At 41.6% G+C, this 17,912-nt stretch overlaps 1 protein-coding gene across 4 annotated transcripts; it reads right to left on the bottom strand.

Moving 5' to 3' along the window:
• Window positions 1-1,277: 1,277 nt before the first annotated feature.
• Window positions 1,278-17,839, bottom strand: NDC80 (NDC80 kinetochore complex component). 4 transcript variants are annotated; one of them, XM_053396436.1, is made up of 17 exons: window positions 17,705-17,839; window positions 16,556-16,688; window positions 15,028-15,117; window positions 13,880-14,006; window positions 13,181-13,353; window positions 11,150-11,252; window positions 10,535-10,624; window positions 9,825-9,918; window positions 6,375-6,481; window positions 6,100-6,244; window positions 5,334-5,539; window positions 4,647-4,799; window positions 4,154-4,243; window positions 3,581-3,673; window positions 2,970-3,100; window positions 2,637-2,739; window positions 1,278-1,706 (listed from the first exon to the last, which is right to left on the bottom strand). In XM_053396436.1, exons 2-17 carry the CDS (start codon window positions 16,654-16,656, stop codon window positions 1,569-1,571), a joined length of 1,944 nt encoding a protein of 647 aa, XP_053252411.1. In that variant the 5' UTR covers window positions 16,657-16,688; window positions 17,705-17,839; the 3' UTR covers window positions 1,278-1,568. The 4 variants fall into 4 exon arrangements, with proteins under 4 accessions (XP_053252411.1, XP_053252409.1, XP_053252412.1 ...); XM_053396434.1 differs by having other exon boundaries at window positions 16,556-16,685; XM_053396437.1 differs by having other exon boundaries at window positions 17,756-17,824.
• Window positions 17,840-17,912: the final 73 nt, after the last annotated feature.

Here is a 17,912-nt window from a genome sequence, read left to right as displayed (position 1 = left end):
TATTAATCATGGGTCATTAAGAATAGATGTTTGTAGACAGTTTAAAAATAGAATAATTAATCAGAAATAAATGTCTAATAAACTAATAAATAATAAAATTAGACATTGAAGGATGGCAGTGTGTAACCACACTATGAGAAGGTTGGGATGGGTTAGTCAGAAGAGAATAAGGCTCCGATTGCTCACTGTGTAACACCGGTTTAAGAAAATAGAGCTTTGAACCTTCATTTGTGGTCTGGTTATTTGTCTTAATTGTTGCAAAGAAAGCCCACAGGTTGTGGTCTGGTTGTTCATCCTAGTATCTTTGCATCCCCCTTTTGCAAAGAAAGATTCCCAAACTGTGTATCTCATACCTGATCAACTTGGCACACACAGCAAGGCTGTTGTTCAAAGTTCACTATTCAGTTCCATCCCCAAAGTGCCATATGACAATTGTGCCGCATCCCAAGAACTCATGAATCGATCTTCCTACCACTTCTGCTAAAGGAGGCTCTTTTTCTGATTTTACATTCTTGCAAAACCTGCTTAAGGGTAGGAGTCATCTGAAGCAGCATGAGCAGCTTAATGTATGAAGAAAATTCACACACACAAAAATCCTCCCTATCCTTTTAGCAAGCGCCTCCATTGGATTGAAGGCCCTTTTTGTTCACAGAGCAGTGCCTTAGGATCCTGTATGATTGTACAATATGCAGGAATACCAGAGAACTTTGCATTTCAATTCATCTCTGTACAAACAATGTCATGGGTATTTCTGAAGAAAGCATGGTCACCTTCCACTATGTGCTCATAGCTTATCTTAGTAACAGTGGTTTCACCTTGAAAAACTTTGGTGACCTTCTTAAGGACCAGGAGAGTGGCCATCATTCATATATTTTAAAAACCACCATAACATATAGCACAGGGTAGCAAGCAACATCTATTTAATAAAGGTAACTATGGATAACACACAAAAATAATACACAAAAATAGGATAATACAAATGATGAAAAGTATAAAATTTAACAAAACATGTACATGTTATTAAACTCTTCAGGGAACTATACAAATTAGTAGTTTAACAGATAATTTAGATAGTGCTAAATAGCTCACTAGACCAAGTCCCAACCCTTAATTGCCTTTTGAAATTACTTAACCCAATATTAATAGGAAAATAGTTATATGTGTCAAAAAACAAGCTGGTATAAGAACAGTCTTTGTATCTACAGTTTGTTTTGTATATTGATTTTGGTATGTCATTATAAAAAACGAAGCCATTTGCCTGCAAGAATATTTTTGAAGAAGGGCTGCAACAATTTACAAAAAGTGAATGAGACAGATAGCATCTTAGAAAAGGTGTAGTGTGTGTGCCTATCCATGATGCTAAGTCCCATTCAAGTAAGGACATTAAACGAAGTGAGGGATATTAACAGCATGTGACAACACAGTACCGGATCAACACAGCTTTTTTTTTTTAAAAAAAACTTTTTCATCTTTAAAATACTTACATGCTAAATTGGAATATATGGAAATAAAGTAAAGTTACGCATAGGATAATGTTATTTGTAAAAGATTCAAATAGGTTTTCACGCTTATTTTTCTGAAGCATACAAAGCCTCGACTTTCTTTTTGTAACTATTTAGGATTTCTTTCAAGTTTGCCAATGGATCTTCAGACATCAGTTTACCAAATGCCCTATCAACTTTTGCATTTTGCTCAGTCAGGTAGGTCTAGAATAAAATAAGAGGTCAGATTTTAGAACTGTATTTTTGAAAGGCATAGCAGCAGAAGAGAAATCTCCACCTTTGACCTTTTATAAAAACAAAGCAAACATTGTGGAGAAACAATATAATCCAAGTTATGTTGGGAATATGTCTCACCATCATGCTAGAAACTCTTGTCCAGACCCAGGTAAGAAAACCAACACAGAGAAACAAGCTATTGCATGCATATCATTTGTTGGATCAGGAACCATAGGCATACATCCAGTGCACTTTGTTGCCCTCAATTAGATGTGCATTCAAATAAACATGCCCATGCAGTAAATCATACAGTATGATCAGGATTTTTTTTGAGAAACTAGCATAGCATGATTTTAATAAATTAGTAATCCCGTAGAATTACAGAGTTGGAAGGGACCCTGAGGATCATGTAGTCTAACCCCCTGCAATATGCAGCTGCTTGCCTTTTTTCTAAGCTGCCAGAGAAATACACTTACCTATGAATCTTAACCTATAATATGGAGTATTTTATCAGGCATAATTCCAACACATATATGGAAACAGGAATATAATATGAAAGTACCAAATTATTTTATCTCCCCACAATTTGCAAAGCTTCCATGTACCTAATCAGGTCACTTGCTCCACCTAAACTCAGTGCTATCTGTTCTGACTGGTAGCAGCACTCCAATGACTCAGACTGAGGGCTTTCTCATCACCTGTCTCATGGAGACGCCAGGGACTGAACCTGGGTCTTTCTGCTTGCACATCTTTCTGCTCTGTTACTGAGCTATAGCCCCTCCATATGAAAAACACATGCATGGTTATTAAGCTATGTATGGTCGCTCGTGAAGAAATAAGCACTTAAAGAAAGAATAAGCATTTAAGGAATCACAGATTGATGAAAATAAACAACAGTTTAAGTGTAGAATTAGTTACCTTTACAGACACAAGATGGCTAGATGTCAGTTCCAGACAGAGTTGTAGATTTTTATGCACTCTCCGTTTCTCTTCCGATGTTGTTTTCATAACCACTTGGTATCTGGGGAGTAAATACATCATGACTACAATCCAAAACTGTTAAGTATGCTTATTCATTTTAATGGGTGAAGGCATACCAAATTTGGTGTTAGATCTTTTCTTGCACATTCATTCAATATAGATACTGTTCAAAAAAAACTGAGCACTTGCAGAACAGCAACAAAATTCAGATACATTAGTGTATTTTAAAACACATCCTACATCTACATCTCAATAGACTATTCCACTTACTGGCATTCGAGTTCTTGTAGCTCTTTCTTAGCTTCACTGACACCTTCATTGACTCCACCCTCAAGCAAATATTTATGTTTTTCCAACGATTCCAGCTCTTGGATACCTTTTTCTTCCTCTTCTTCAGTTTTCTGCAATATGAATTATCACTTCAGAATACATTAATGTAATGACATGGTTGTAACATGTATATAGACACTATTCAAAGAGGAAATTGGGAGGAGGGCTATAAATATAAAATATAGTGGCCTTGTTTCAATTCCGGAATATTGCTCTAGGATAGGGAATATTTTTCTTCACCAGCAGATAATTAGCTCCCATTCCAGGTGGAGGCTGTGAAGACTCTTGTGGTGTATCCTCAAGCTTTCATGAAAATTCAGACACACTATCCCTCACAAGCAGTTTGTCTCTTACAAGGCTGCCAATTGAAGTAGTCAACCACTTCCCAATTTCCGACGTCATTTCATAAAAGTAAACATTCATTGTCCTAAGTCAGCACTTTAAAGGAATTATTTAGAAACATATATTTATAAATAGATGCAGACTAGCAATACAGTAAACAAATTACTGTTTTGTAAGTGTTCAAACCTGTTTAGCAACACTTTACCTACCTTCATTATTTGTTGATAATGATCTTCCATTTTTTGGCCTTCTTCTCTTAGCATTTTCAGAGTGCTGTTCTGCTCTGCTACCATTGTGCTTCCCTTTAAAAATGTGCATTTAATAAAAAGATATCAATAGCAGAAGAAAGGAACAAAGTAGCCCTTGTATCCAGTCCTTTTCTTAGACATCTATACTTCCAGTGGTGGCAGACAGAACACTCCTAACACGCTGCCTTAGAGGATTAGGGAATGAGTTTAGAATCAATCATATTGTCAGATTTGGCATCTCAAGAATCTAAACTTTCACTACTTAGCCTACATGCAGAACAGGGTTTGAAAATGCATGAGCTACATCTACATTTAGAGAAGTTGTGCGTAGCTGAAAAGGGATTAAAGGCACCAATAGTTCCCTGTCTTTTCTTCATTCCACTATTCATTCAGCTATTCCCTCCACTACTAACTAGCTACCTGTACTTAACCACCAACACAAATCTACTTAGTTTATATTTTTTTTTGGGGGGGGCAGTTAAAATTTTGAAAGGCAGTGGCTTCCGATTAGAGCCAAAGTGTTTGGACACTCACCTGTTCTAAGGCCTCTTCTAGACCAATTTTTCTCTTTATTGCACTTTCAATTTCGTCTTCAGTGTTGCTTATGAGGTGCTTAAGTGGGACCTGTAATGATTATAGAGATATTGTAAAGGGGGTGGGAGAAAGAGATGAAAACTGAGTGAAAGAGACATTTCCATGAACTGATAGGATACCCAAGGGGCCAAATTAGTCCTGACTGCTTGCATCCTTATCCCACTGTGACAACTTTGGAAGACCTAGTTATATTTTAATAAATTTAAGATAATACATTATCATTCTGATTCATTATTCATTCTATCATAAAGACAGCCAACATCCTCTTTACCAACAGTTGCCATCCAGGAGCCTATGGGAAGTCCACAAGTAGGACAAATGAGTTCTGCTAAGTGTTCTTCATTTGTAAGCAATGTTAAAATCTACCCCCATACACTTTGCATGGCTCTTTTTAAACAGGACTATTTATACCAAAACATAAGCATACACTTACATGAATTTGTTCTCTGTATTTGACCAGACAGTTTGGCCCTGAATCTGGCTTAAACTTAATCTCAAAATCAAGGCCGCCGGAGTTCTCTGAATTTATAGGTATTAGTTTCAGCTTTCGAGCCCCTCTATGGAACTCTGCCAATTGGGCTTCAATCTGTTGAAGGTGGTGGTGGGGGGACACAAAAAGAGGTACAGCTTTAAAACACTGTAGCTGATAAATTGACAAGAGCAAGGAAACAAAACCTAAAGTATTTGGTGCTTTTTTGGTTCACATTTGTTTTGTGCTTCAACATGGAAAAAATACCCTTTCTATATTGTCTTTCAGAGCGTGAGTCAGTAAAAAGTTAAGCAGTTGTTAGACTATAGTGACCCAGGCAGCAGTTGATCCTAGTCAGTTTTGCTACACCAATTCTCAACAAAAATACAGTATGCACTGTTGTAGCTGAAACAGGATCCAGTGTCAGGCAAACGGAATTGCAACTACTATTGCTTAAGTTAAAGAGTAAAAGCAAAATCGTGGCTATAACTCATGCTCTAGCTGCCTGAGAAACTGTTAGGATTCTAGCAGTCACTCTTCTACCACAAGAATCAAGCTCTGCAATTTCATCCAGTTTATAAAGCATAAAGTAGCAGACTTTGTGAGTGGCCAGAATATCTGATTTCAAAACATTAGTGTAGATTCACATACCTCTTCTTTTCCTCTAGCGTATTTTAATTCCTCGTTCCACAAGTGATGTTGCTCTGTCTCCAGTTCCTTGGTTTTTTTATTGACTGTCTGCAGCAACTCCTCTATTTCACTCTTTAGCCTCTCAATATCTGCAACTGAGTGCTTCTGATTATCACAAATGTACTTCAGTTGAGCATTCTCTTGTTTCAGGGCTTCCATTTCCATGGCTAAATTTAAGAACATGTAAAACTTTGTTAGGAACCCAAAATGAAAAACAGAACCAGTTACAAATATGTTGCTGCAGATCACAGTACTCATTTCTACTTCTTTTAAATTAGCTTAAAACGCATTTGTGGATAGAATTCCAGAGTGTTTGGAACTTGAGTTCTCAAGTGGAATTCTGCTTTTTCACAAACTGAAACTTATTGAAAGAAATGAGAAACTTACCAAAATTATGAAGGGAAGAGATAGATAATCTCAGTGTTATTTTTTTCCTGGCACTTGGGAAATACCACAAAAAAGAACCTGTCTTATAGTTTGGAATAAGCCCTATATACTTTAAGGGTACCTTTATTTTAGATCTAAAAATTATCTTCATATGACTAACTTGACTTTGTTTACCAGCTCAGAGTAGTTCAAAAACAAATAATTTCTGTGCAAATCCCTCCTTTGGAAAAAGTTCACTACAATACAGAGGTATGCACAATATTTTATTTTAGAAAACCTTAGATGGGACAATGGAATAAGTTATACAGCAAGTTACTGTTGAGCAGTGTTTTGTCCTTACCACCAGCCTCCAACTCCTCCGTAATACTCTTTGATTTTTGACTGAACGCATTTGAGCGAGATTCCAGGTTGGCCATGTAAGCATTATATTTCTGAACATCTGCCTTTAAAGATGATTTCAGTTTCCGTAGATTCCCTAAACGGTCCTTTAAAAAAAGAAAACAAATGCCCACAATAGATAAGTTGACATACTGCAATGAAATCATATCCTGAATGGCAGGTAAAACAAATGTGGGGAAGATATTTTAAATAGTATTCCCACAGCCATTTACACACTGGTTCACTTTCTCTCTCCTTCTCACGCTTTGCAATCTCCTCATTCAGCTTTTTTAGTTCTGCTTCAAACGCCTCCAAATGATGTTCATTTATCTTAAACAGATCCTCTGAAAGAAAAAGAAAAAAAATCAAAATAACCTGCTAATAACTCAACAAACCAATTATACCAAAATAGGGAGCTCAGAACAAAGAATACATTAGGAAGCAAATTTGCACAGGCTTCTGCAGATTTTACAAGCCACTGCTATTTTGCAATGCAATGTACAAAAGGAATAAAGTTGCCGCATTGCAGAATAGATTGCCCTAACTGCTCTCTGTGTGGAATACTTTGTCGCTTGTTTACATGAAATAATAATAATAATAATAATAATAATAATAATAATAATAATTTATTATTTATACCCCGCCCATCTGGCTGGGCCTCCCCAGCCACTCTGGGCGGCTTCCATAAAAACCAAAAATACAGTAAAATATCACCCATTAAAAACTTCCCTGAACAGGGCTGCCTTAAGATGTCTTCTGAATGTCAGGTAGTTGTTTATCGCTTTGACATCTGCTGGAAGGGCGTTCCACAGGGCGGGTGCCACTACCGAGAAGGCCCTCTGCCTGGTTCCCTGTAGCTTTGCTTCTCGCAATGAGGGAACCGCCAGAAGGCCCTCAAGCGCTGGACCTCAGCGTCCGGGCAGAATGATGGGGGTGGAGACGCTCCTTCAGGTGTACTGGACCGAGGCCGTTTAGGGCTTTAAAGGTCAGCACCAACACTTTGAATTGTGCTTGGAAACGTACTGGGAGCCAATGTAGGTCTTTCAAGACCGGTGTTATATGGTCTCGGCGGCCGCCCCCAGTCACCAGTCTAGCTGCCGCATTCTGGATTAGTTGTAGTTTCCGAGTCACCTTCAAAGGTAGCCCCACGTAGAGTGCATTGCAGTAGTCCAAGCGGGAGATAAGCAGAGCATGCACCACTCTGGCGAGACAGTCCACAGGCAGATAGGGTCTCAGCCTACGTACCAGATGGAGCTGGTAAACAGCTGCCCTGGACACAGATTTGACCTGTGCCTCCATGGACAGCTGTGAGTCCAAAATGACTCCCAGGCTGCGCACCTGGTCCTTCAGGGGCACAGTTACCCCATTCAGGACCAGGGAATCCTCCACACCTGCCCGCCTCCTGTCCTCCAAAAACAGTACTTCTGTCTTGTCAGGATTCAACCTCAATGTGTTAGCCGCCATCCATCCTCCAACCGCCTCCAGACACTCACACAGGACCTTCACCACCCTCACTGGTTCTGATTTAAAAGAGGGGTAGAGCTGGGTATCATCCGCATACTGATGAACACCCAGCCCAAACCTCCTGATGATCTCTCCCAGCGGCTGCATGTAAATGTTGAAAAGCATGGGGGAGAGGACAGAACCCTGAGGCACCCCACAAGTGAGAGCCCAGGGGTCCGAACACTCATCCCCCCCCCACTTTCTGAACACGGCCCAGGAGGAAGGAGCGGAACCACTGTATGACAGTGCCTCCAGCTCCCAGCCCCTGAAGACGGTCCAGAAGGATGTTATGGTCGATGGTATCAAACGCCGCTGAGAGATCCAGCAGAACTAGGAAACAGCTCTCACCTTTGTCCCTAGCCCGCCGGAGATCATCAACCAGTGCGACCAAGGCAGTTTCAGTCCCATGATGAGGCCTGAATCCCGACTGGAAGGGATCCAAATGGTCCGCTTCTTCCAGGCGTGCCTGGAGTTGTTCGGCAACCGCTCGCTCAATCACCTTGCCCAAGAATGGAAGATTTGAGACTGGGCGATAGTTGGCCATCGTGGCCACATCTAAAGATGGTTTTTAAAGAAGCGGTTTAATAACCGCCTCTTTCAGCGGGTCTGGGAAGGCTCCCTCACGGAGGGAAGCATTCACCACCCCACGAAGCCCATCGCCCAGTCCTTCCCGGCTAGCTTTTATAAGCCAGCATGGGCAAGGATCCAGGAGACAGGTGGTTGGTTTCACTCGTCCAAGCAGCCTGTCCACATCCTTGGAAGTAACAGATTGGAATTGATCCCACTCAACTTGACTAGACAGAACTCTAGCACTCTCCCGGCCCGGCCCTGCTCCCACGGTGGAGTCTACTTCTTCCCAAATCTGAGCAATTTTATCTGCAAAAAACTTTGCAAAATCATTGCAGGAGAACATGTGGCCCGTACTGGGCCCCGATGTTGCAGGTGGTTCCGCTAAATTGTGAACCACCTGAAAAAGTCTCCTGCTGCTGTTTTCTGCAGATGCAATAGAGGCGGTGAAGAAATTCTTCTTCGCCGTTGCTATCGCCACTTGGTAGGCTCGACGTTGAGCTCTAACCTGTGTCCGGTCAGATTCGGAATGAGTTATCCGCCACCGGCGGTGTGTGATGAATACAGTAAAAGTTTCAATTAGCACTTATTTTTATTCGGTGCATTTATATTCCACCTTTATTTCATCATTGAACTCAAGGTGGTGTACAAAGGGCTCCCAGGTAGTCAATTATCCAGGCAATGTCAGTACATAATTAGCAAAAAAGCTACATCATGGGTCTGAGAGCATGTCCTAGGACCATTTTTAATATATTACAGTTCAACAAAGGCTAGAATAGTTTGGGTGGATAGGGGAAATGGAAACTACCAGATAAATGGAAACACCATACGGAAATGTAAATGGGCAACATATCTGGAAACATCAAAAAGGAATAGATTTCAGGGAAAGATGGAAAGCAAGGCAAATGCATGAGGACGAGAATTTAAGGTACCAAGCTTTCACTAGTTCATCACATATTTCTCTGTCAAACCATAGTGCGCACAGGAAGACTTGATGCCTGGTTGAAGCTGTTTGAGACACTAATACTATTCCCACCACCACGTCTATGGGGCATTAAAAAAAAATCAGTCCCCATATTTTTGCTAAAATTTAATCAAGCATCCTATACTCTTGCCCACATTACTCCAGTGTAGCAGCTCTGCTGTGGACCTGGATACTGCCAAATAGCAATATTTAATATTAAATACCTATGGACTATTAACTAGAATGCCCCAATGACCTAAAAACTAACCCATGCCTGTCAGAATAGACTGATAAAATGCAGGAACTGTAGTTTATCAAGCACAGATTGTTTATTTTTTATAATCAATGATTACTTTAACCAGGGATAGGGTTTCCTAAAGATACCTGGACTGCGTTGGACTGTTTTTATCCATATGACTTCTAGAGGCTAGATATAAGTACTTGGGTTCACAGAAAAGGGAGCTGGGCAAAGTGAGAAGGTTTTGAGATACGATTCTTCCTTTTAACTAAATGATTGATTTTATTTCAACAAGTTCACTATGGTTTAACAATTTTTTAAAAATATGTTAACTACAGAAAAGTGCTGAAGAAACCACAAGATTAGCATTTGCACCCATTGAGTTCTATTTAGTTTTTAAATGAAAACTACTTACTTAATTTGGAGTATATTTCAGCATCGAATTCTTCAAAGCTGTCTCCACCCCTCATAAAGTGGTCATAACATTTTATAGTGTAGTCTAGAAAAAGCTGCAGATAAAGTTATGCAAGTCAGTTTCATTAAAGGGTTTTTAACCACAGAAGCAGAGGCCAATCAGAACTGTATTATGTAGCAAGTCTATAAAAAAATCCAAGATGAGTTACCAAGTTATTTATTTCTACATTTCCTGGAATCAGCTGCATTTTAGCTAGAGCTTTAATGGAACTTCAAACAAATATTTTTTTTTTTTTTTGGTATTTTGAGGGACATTAGGCACGTGATTCTGTCTCCTAACTGGCAGGGTGCTTTAGGGGTGCTGTATTTTGGAAATACACCACTGTGTGTGTGGGGAGAGCAGAGAAGAGGTGGTAATGATACACTGTTGAAACAAATGGAATTATAAAATTCTCAGATGGATACTCATCCCTGCCTATTAACAGGAATTAAAGCATGAGATTAGTAGACCTCAGTAGCAATTTTCTGTTTCTCTCAAAATTTTCTAAGCTCTGTGCCTATGTGTAGGCTCACAGATGAAGAGACTGTTGGGGCAGAGTTGGGGGAATCAGGAGGGAGGGGAAGAGAAGCTGTCTCTTCCTTTAGACCAGAACATTGCTTTTTTGTGTTCTTGCAAAAATAGCACATTTCCTGATATTTCACGTCACATACTTTGTTATGTATAATTCCATCTTCAGTCTCTCCTTCCAAGGTCTGCCCTTCATCAAATGATGGCATGTTTTCTTTTAAATAAAAAGACAGCTGAAAAGGACAGAGAAGATCATATATTAACATGCATGAATTACTACTATTCAACAGAATACAGCCGATACCTAGCTGCTGCTGTAGACCAGCGCAGTTCATGAATAAACGTGCACAGTAGATTTCTTTACATTTATACAGGAGTATGTAGGTTTCCTTAGTAACAGCAATGAAGCTGTACAAATCTCTTGCCAATACCACATTTACCAAAATAGATGTAACCAAGAAAATGCAGTATTAAAATTACCTAGATATTATTGCTTTGGCTGAGCCTTCTCTATATCACCTAAAGTCAAAGTAGTTCTAGAACTCTTAAGTTGCAAAGAACCTTGCTGCCAAAATCGCCAGAAGAACAATGAGTCCAAAATGGCTACGAGTTTAAACATTTTATATTGGTCAGGTAGAGTCTCCATGTTTATAAAAATATAAAAAGTAAAAGTAAACCCGAGCTTCCCATGTTTGATTTACAGTACTTGCAAACCCTGTAAAAGTAACTGGAGACTTATTCCAATGGCTTTATGGTACCTTGACACAATCTGTCAGCCAGACCAGAGCTCCTACAATCTGAGGCCACGTATGCGGTGCTCCCACTGTGCACATAGCACTTTTTGACAATGCAAAGGGGTATCTATAACAAAAGCAGAAAATATTAGAAAGTTGTGTGATATATTTTGATTTTTAAAAGATACAAAAATATATGCTATTTAATATTAAGGTTAGGAAGTGTAGTCAGACGTGAAAAGCATTTCCCCCCTCCACTTTGATTATGCACCAACCCCTCTAGAGATTAGGATATGGTGGAGGTGTTTGCCTGCAAAACCCAGCCACCTGAGAGACCTTGTTGAGGTTGCCAAAAGCAGTCAATTGAGAAGCTATTTACTGCTAGGAACGATCCCATCACTGGTAGCCAGTGTAGGGCTCTGATTCAGGGCATTACAGGGGTGGAGCAGAGCTAGCTAAGGATCTGTTGGATCCACGACTGCTTCCTGCTGAGAGGTCCCCTATTAGGACTCCTTAGGTGCACCAGCCTGGTGCTACTGCAGTAAGAGACAGACCACATATCTGTGCCTCTCACACAAACACACTATACCAGTACAAGCAGCAAAGTTTGGGATGTGGCAGTGACTCTACTCTGCCATTCAGTTGCTCCCTAGCCCCATTTAGGATTGCTCTGCCCAAAGTTCAGTTATTGTTATTTCTTACAATCCACAATTTGGCTATTTAAGTTGACTGTGCATAGCATATTGACTATGCCTGTGTCAAAAGATAACAACAGGTTATCAAAGCTAGCAAGACCAGGTTAAAGTCAAGACTTGTTGCATAATTGTCACCCAGTCAATATTTGCAATATACTTACTTTGTGCCAATGTTAGTGAGATAGACCACATGCTGTATACTCAAGCACTTCAAGAGAATGATTGACACAGAGTAGGAATCTCTAGTTATACATATAATGGACTCAGCTAGATTGGTAAAGAAAATGTGTTTTATGTGTGTTTTACAGTGGTACCTTGCTTCTCGAACTTAATGTGTTCTGGGAGTCCGTTCGACTCCCAAAACCGTTTGAAAACCAAGGTGCAACTTCCGATTGGCTGCAGGAGCTTCCTGCACTCAATCACAAGCTGCGTAAGCTGCGTCGGATGTTCGGCTTCCAAAAAACGTTCTCAAATCGGCTAGTCGTTTGAGTACCAAGGTACCACTGTATATGGATGCATTATAACAGTGACACCAGATGGCGCTGTGGAGTTCCATCTTTGCTAACACAATTTCTCATAAAGTTCACAATGCATTTAACTGAAATGCTTCCTTGATCTGTCTAGATCCAGCCAATTATCATTTCCTACACAAAATAGGAAAGATGGCTCATATTTCTACATTTTTGATAAATATGAAATAGTATTCTTAAGGTGAGCCAGTGTTTTATGAGTAATGAGCCAGTGGACTACACAATGGTAGTTATTTCAGATTAAAACAAATGCCATACATTATGCCTACAGGCTTTGTATTGGGCACAGAAGGGGGAGGAAACCTGAGCTACAGAGGAAACTGCCCCTTGATAAAAGGTTAAATCAATGTGATGAAGTCCATTGAGAAGACTTGCAATATGTTTCTTGGCTCTGGTACCTAGTGGCTCCTTCCTCCCTCAGTTTGAGGGGCAGAGTGTGATGATGCCTTCACCTGGCAGCATGTCAAAACGTGTAAAATGCTAATTAGTGTTGCTGAAACGATGTTTTATGACTGTGTTGAACTAATGTAACGAAGGGGTGGGTTTATTGATTTTACAATGCTATGTGCATGCATGTATTGTCTTTGAATCCTTTGTAGTGACTTCCACAATTGGGTTGCTACTTTGCAAATGCAATCATTACCTTATTATTGACCTCCAATAAGGGAATCTCCAAATTTTCCTTACATAGGGAGGATGGTTGTGGCTTCCCTTAAACAATCTGGTGGGTGAAGTTCGGCCCACAGGTCAGAGTTTCCTGTTTTTAGCAGCGTAGACAACATTCTCATACTGACAAAAATGTGCATATAGTATATTATCCTGGTACTTACCCAAGCTCTTTAAAATTTCTTGGAATTTCTTCTTCAAACTTAGAACTCGGAAGCTCATAAGAAGGGCAAAATTGCCCATAAATAAAAGTGAAGATTTTCACAAAGTCCTTAGTAGATGGAGCCTGGAGTGACTTCACAGAGACGGTAGGACCATATCCATATGTAGTAAGAAACTGAGGGGGGAAAGTTATATTTCTATCACATTTAGTTATCTAAAAATTATACCTCTTATAAAGATCTATGAACAGCTTATACATAGTGTATATATGTTAGATTTCACGCCAGAGCCGCATGAAACCACACAATCCAAATTAGGGCACCACTCAAATAAAGCTAACCATGCAAGTTAAATGAATTTGTCTACAAAGACTTGTATGAGCAAAAATACTTGTCTTGTATGTTGCTGGCTTTTTAAAAAATCCTTTTTTCAGAAGGTGGCATCTTAGAAAAGGCATCCCCACCCCTACCAGTATAAAAGAAAGGAATGCCTCTTCTAACAGCACCAAGCACTTTGCATTTTTAAAAAAATAAATGTATCAAAGTATTTAACACTTTAAAAAATCCAGCTGCTCATTTACTTAGGGTATTTTTTTTACCCTTTTTATCTTGCAATGAGATTCCTAAGGTGGATCAATCAGGGGCAACTAAAATCAGCTAAATATTCCAAACCCAGGCCAAATGTAAGTAGTTTAAAAGTACTTCGTAGAGTTGTCGGATACATTGCTGGACGTATGCTTTATCATGAAGTGGCCTAGGTTCCTTGATCTTTTCCATATTCCCGAATGCCCCATACTGGCTGCTTCGTAAGCTTCCAGGGCCACTGGTCCTAGAAACAAAGGAGTAAGATGACAATCTCAAGTTAGCTGCTACTATGCAAACAGAGCTACTTGGACACAAGTGTTAGGTTACAAGAATAAGTCAGACTCACAGTTGACAAAGTCATTCAACTTGCCACACCACAGTATTCCACCAGAAAATTAAAGTGAAGTGGGGGTTTTTTCCTTTTCCTAAGGTATTCTTATTGTTCTTTCTGGCCAAATAAAAGTGTTAAACTGCTCTATATCTGGCTTGAAAAAACAAAGCAACGTAGAGTTCTCCCACATTCAAAGGGTAGTGTCAGGGGACTGCCATCGGAACAGGGAAAGGAAGCAGAGGGGCAGTTGGGTTACAGGAACCTCCGAAAATCTTGCGAAGCATTCCTCTTCCTGTGGTGGGAAAGCCATACCTCCAGTGGGGAAGAGGGGGAGGGACCAGAAGATGCTGCTGGGAGCTCCAGCGACGCACCTCGCCAGTCTGAGGGTGGGGAAAGCCACACCTCCGGGGTTAGGGAGGGGAAATGCTGCCGGGAGCCTCAGCTCCGCTTCTGGCCAAGCTGGCCAGGAGGGAAGCACGCCTCTTCCGTCGCCCACCTTGCGCAGAGGTGCAAAACGCAAAGAAGGAAGGAAAAGGCTGGGGGTGACTAAGCTCTTATGTTGGGGGAGGACCTGGAAATGACCACTCCCGGATTCTGCTAGCGAATGAGGCAGACATGAACTTGTGGTTCTGCACTGTAAATAGTTTTGCACCCAAATAAAACCTGTAAAAGACAGGTCGGAGTCCTGACTGGTTACTCACGAGCAACCACCATTGCCATCTGACAGGTAGGTATAGCTTCTAAGCTGGTACTTCCAAGCATAGGAAATAACAGTGTTGCAGCATTTCCACTGGCTGGAAATAGCATCACAAAGTTACACTGTTCCAGCCTTCTAAATGGTGCTGTGGCTTAAATAGCCTCATGCCCATTTCTTTTTTAAAAAAATCTGCCAAGTGTAGGCCTTTCAGGAGTTTTTGTCTGTGTGTTCTATTACCTTTTGCCAAAGAAACTGGTTTTCCTTTCCGATGTCACTGATCCACGTTTCCCCACACTCAGCTTTCCAAAGGTTGTCCTCCTCTCTTGTCTTGAAAAGAATATTGATTTGCACACATCATAGTGAAATAAGTTACCTTTAAATTCTGTTCATTTAAGTTGCCAGCTATTAGTATCAAATATTCGATATACATCCACTTAATTACTTTTACTCTTGCTTACCCTTAAAAAAAGACCTTTTACTGTGACTTATGCTTATTTTTAATGTGCTATATACAACACCTTTAATAATCTCATTAAAATAGAAACCAGACATCAATAGGACTCCAATTTTCAAAATGTGTACTTTAAGAATGTAAGACAAACCTTGCTGAAAGATGTTACCAGTGAGAAGCTTATGGGAAGTTTGTGGATGAGATCTGAGTGGAACATTGCTTCTTCCACTTGCAATTTCCAGGAACTGGTATTCAGAGGTATACCACCTCTACTAGTGGAGGTAGAGCATAGTTTTATCCTCCATAAATTTGTCTAGCCTTTTTAAAAAATAATTCATGTTGGTGGCCCCCCCTACATGTGGTAGTAAATTCCATGGCTTAACTATGTGCTACGTTAAGAAATACTTCCTTTTGTCCGCCCTGAAGCTCTCAGCATTCATGTTCACTTAATGTCTCCTGGTTCTGATAAAGAGGAAGAAACGCTATCCCCAATCAAACTCATCATGTATAACTTTATACTTCCATCATGCCCTTCCCTGGCTGCTTACCTGCCTTTTCCCCAAGCTTAAAAAGGCCCTGATGCTGTAAGCCCAGGCTTCCTCAAACTTGGCCCTCCAGATGTTTTGAGACTACAATTCCTACCATCCCTGACCACTGGTCCTGCTAGCTAGGGATCATGGGAGTTGTAGGCAAAAAACATCTGGAGGGCCGAGTTTGACGAAGCCTGCTGTAGCCTTTCCGCATAGCTGCTCCCCACCTTGAACATTATGTTTGCCCTTTTCTAGCTCTACAATGTCTTTTTAAGGCATGAAGATCAGAAATGCACCCAGCATTCCAGGTGCAGGTCACCAGAGAATTGCATTGGCAGGTTTGTTGTTGTTGTTTTGTTCTGTTCTAAGAATTTTAAGGTCGCACACACGATGTTCATAAATGTACCAAGCAAACACATACAAATATGTAAACCACATGTCTGAAACCCACAGAAAAGTCCTGAAACCATTTTCTCTTTCCCAAAATGACCTCAAATATTTCTCTGCAAGGTTGAAGGAAATGGGAAAAAACCTCCCCACTGTCTCTGTGCTCACAAATCTTGCCTTAAGGGCACATTTAAGGTGTGAACAGGGTGAGCCTGTGACCTGGATTCAGGAATTAAGTAGTTATAATAATGAAAGAGTGGCCAAAACCCAGATAATGCAATTGGGTAACCTGCTAGACAGGAGATAACACACTCAGGATTCTGAGCAGCATCCCAGGACCCCTTTTGTCTTTCAGGAATGAAACCCCGCCACAAGAGAAATTACCTATCTTACTTACGTTAGAGGAGTATTGGGCACTGCCTTGTTGGTATCCTGCACCCTGAGAGGATGGATGGACTGCCGGCAGCTGAGGCGGCTGGTACTGGAGCTGCGATGCATCGTTGTAGGCAAACTGCAGAGGAGCAAGCCTGCTGGAGGGAGTGAAGATACTGCCTGGTCAGCGACAGAACTGGGAAGGTCCAAGCAAGGCTATTCTTTTAAAAGCTGGGCATCTGTCTATGTTGGTTTTTTATCTGTGTGCTGCCTTGAACCCCATCAAGGGAAAAGGCAGACTACAAATAAATAGGTCACCATCATCTACCACGAGGCAGGAAGGCGACTGGGGATCTCAGGGGCGAAAGTCCTGCCCCATCGAGAAAAGGGCCTCGAGCCGCCCCAGCAGGAGAGGACGCTCCAGCACCCTCGCCAGTGGTGTAGCTAGCCGCTGGGGTGCCAAGTGCGGCGTCCTGCAGCTGGGGACGAGGCACACTACATGGAGCCTCCCCCTCAGCTGTCAGGCGGCTGAGGGAGAGGAGGGCGGCAGACACAAGTCCCACGCTGCTGTTTCAGGCAGCGCGGAGCCTGCAGGCGCCCAAGCCACCATGCAGGCCCTGCGGTAACGTGCCCAGTGCCAGCCGCGTTTCGTTACGTTTGTTGACTGAACTAAAAAGTTTTGTGAGCTCAATTTTTTAAAATTATTTTAAAAAACTCATTTTTGTCATCTCCTTCAGGGATGCCACCCAGAGCAGCCTGCACACACCTCCCCAGCCACTGACCCTCACCCTGGGTTAGGCAGAGTAGGTCGAGGGGAACTGCGCCCTTCCTGAGAAGGGAAGCAAGCAGAGAACCGGGAGGGGGGGGCACTTTCGTCCCTTGAGGCTTTAGCCCTGGGCAGGCCTTTACCCGAGAGCAATAAATAACACTCCCGCTTGAACACACCGAGGCCAGAAGGTGTGGTTAAGGGAGGGTTTCTTTCCAATGGAATGGGAGAGGGGGAGAGAGAGAGAGAGAGGAATATTTCCAAGCATCTCACATTAGGAGACGGGAGGCTTCGCAGAGCCTCAGCCCACCGGCGAAGGATCAGAGGAGCCTTAAATCAGGGCGTTCCCTGCATAGGGCGCTGGGAAAAGAAACGGCTCCCCCCGCCCATAGGTCCCCCCGCCATCACCTCCTTCCGTCGAGTTGAAGAACCCCCGTCCCCACTCAAGGCCTGCAGCGCCTGCGCCAAAGGGCTTTCAGCCCCCGGTCCCGTTGTTTAGACCCTTCTCGGTCTAACCGCGGAGCCGCTCTTGGTTGGTTGGTTGTTGTTTTTTTAAATTACCCGCCAATCAGGAACGTCACCAGTGACTCCCTCAGTATAAGAAAGCGTGAAGGGA

This window comes from Podarcis raffonei, chromosome 7 (genome assembly GCF_027172205.1).
Source record: "Podarcis raffonei isolate rPodRaf1 chromosome 7, rPodRaf1.pri, whole genome shotgun sequence".
Classification (NCBI taxonomy): domain Eukaryota; kingdom Metazoa; phylum Chordata; class Lepidosauria; order Squamata; family Lacertidae; genus Podarcis; species Podarcis raffonei.
This window is presented reverse-complemented; position numbering and strand designations above follow the sequence as displayed.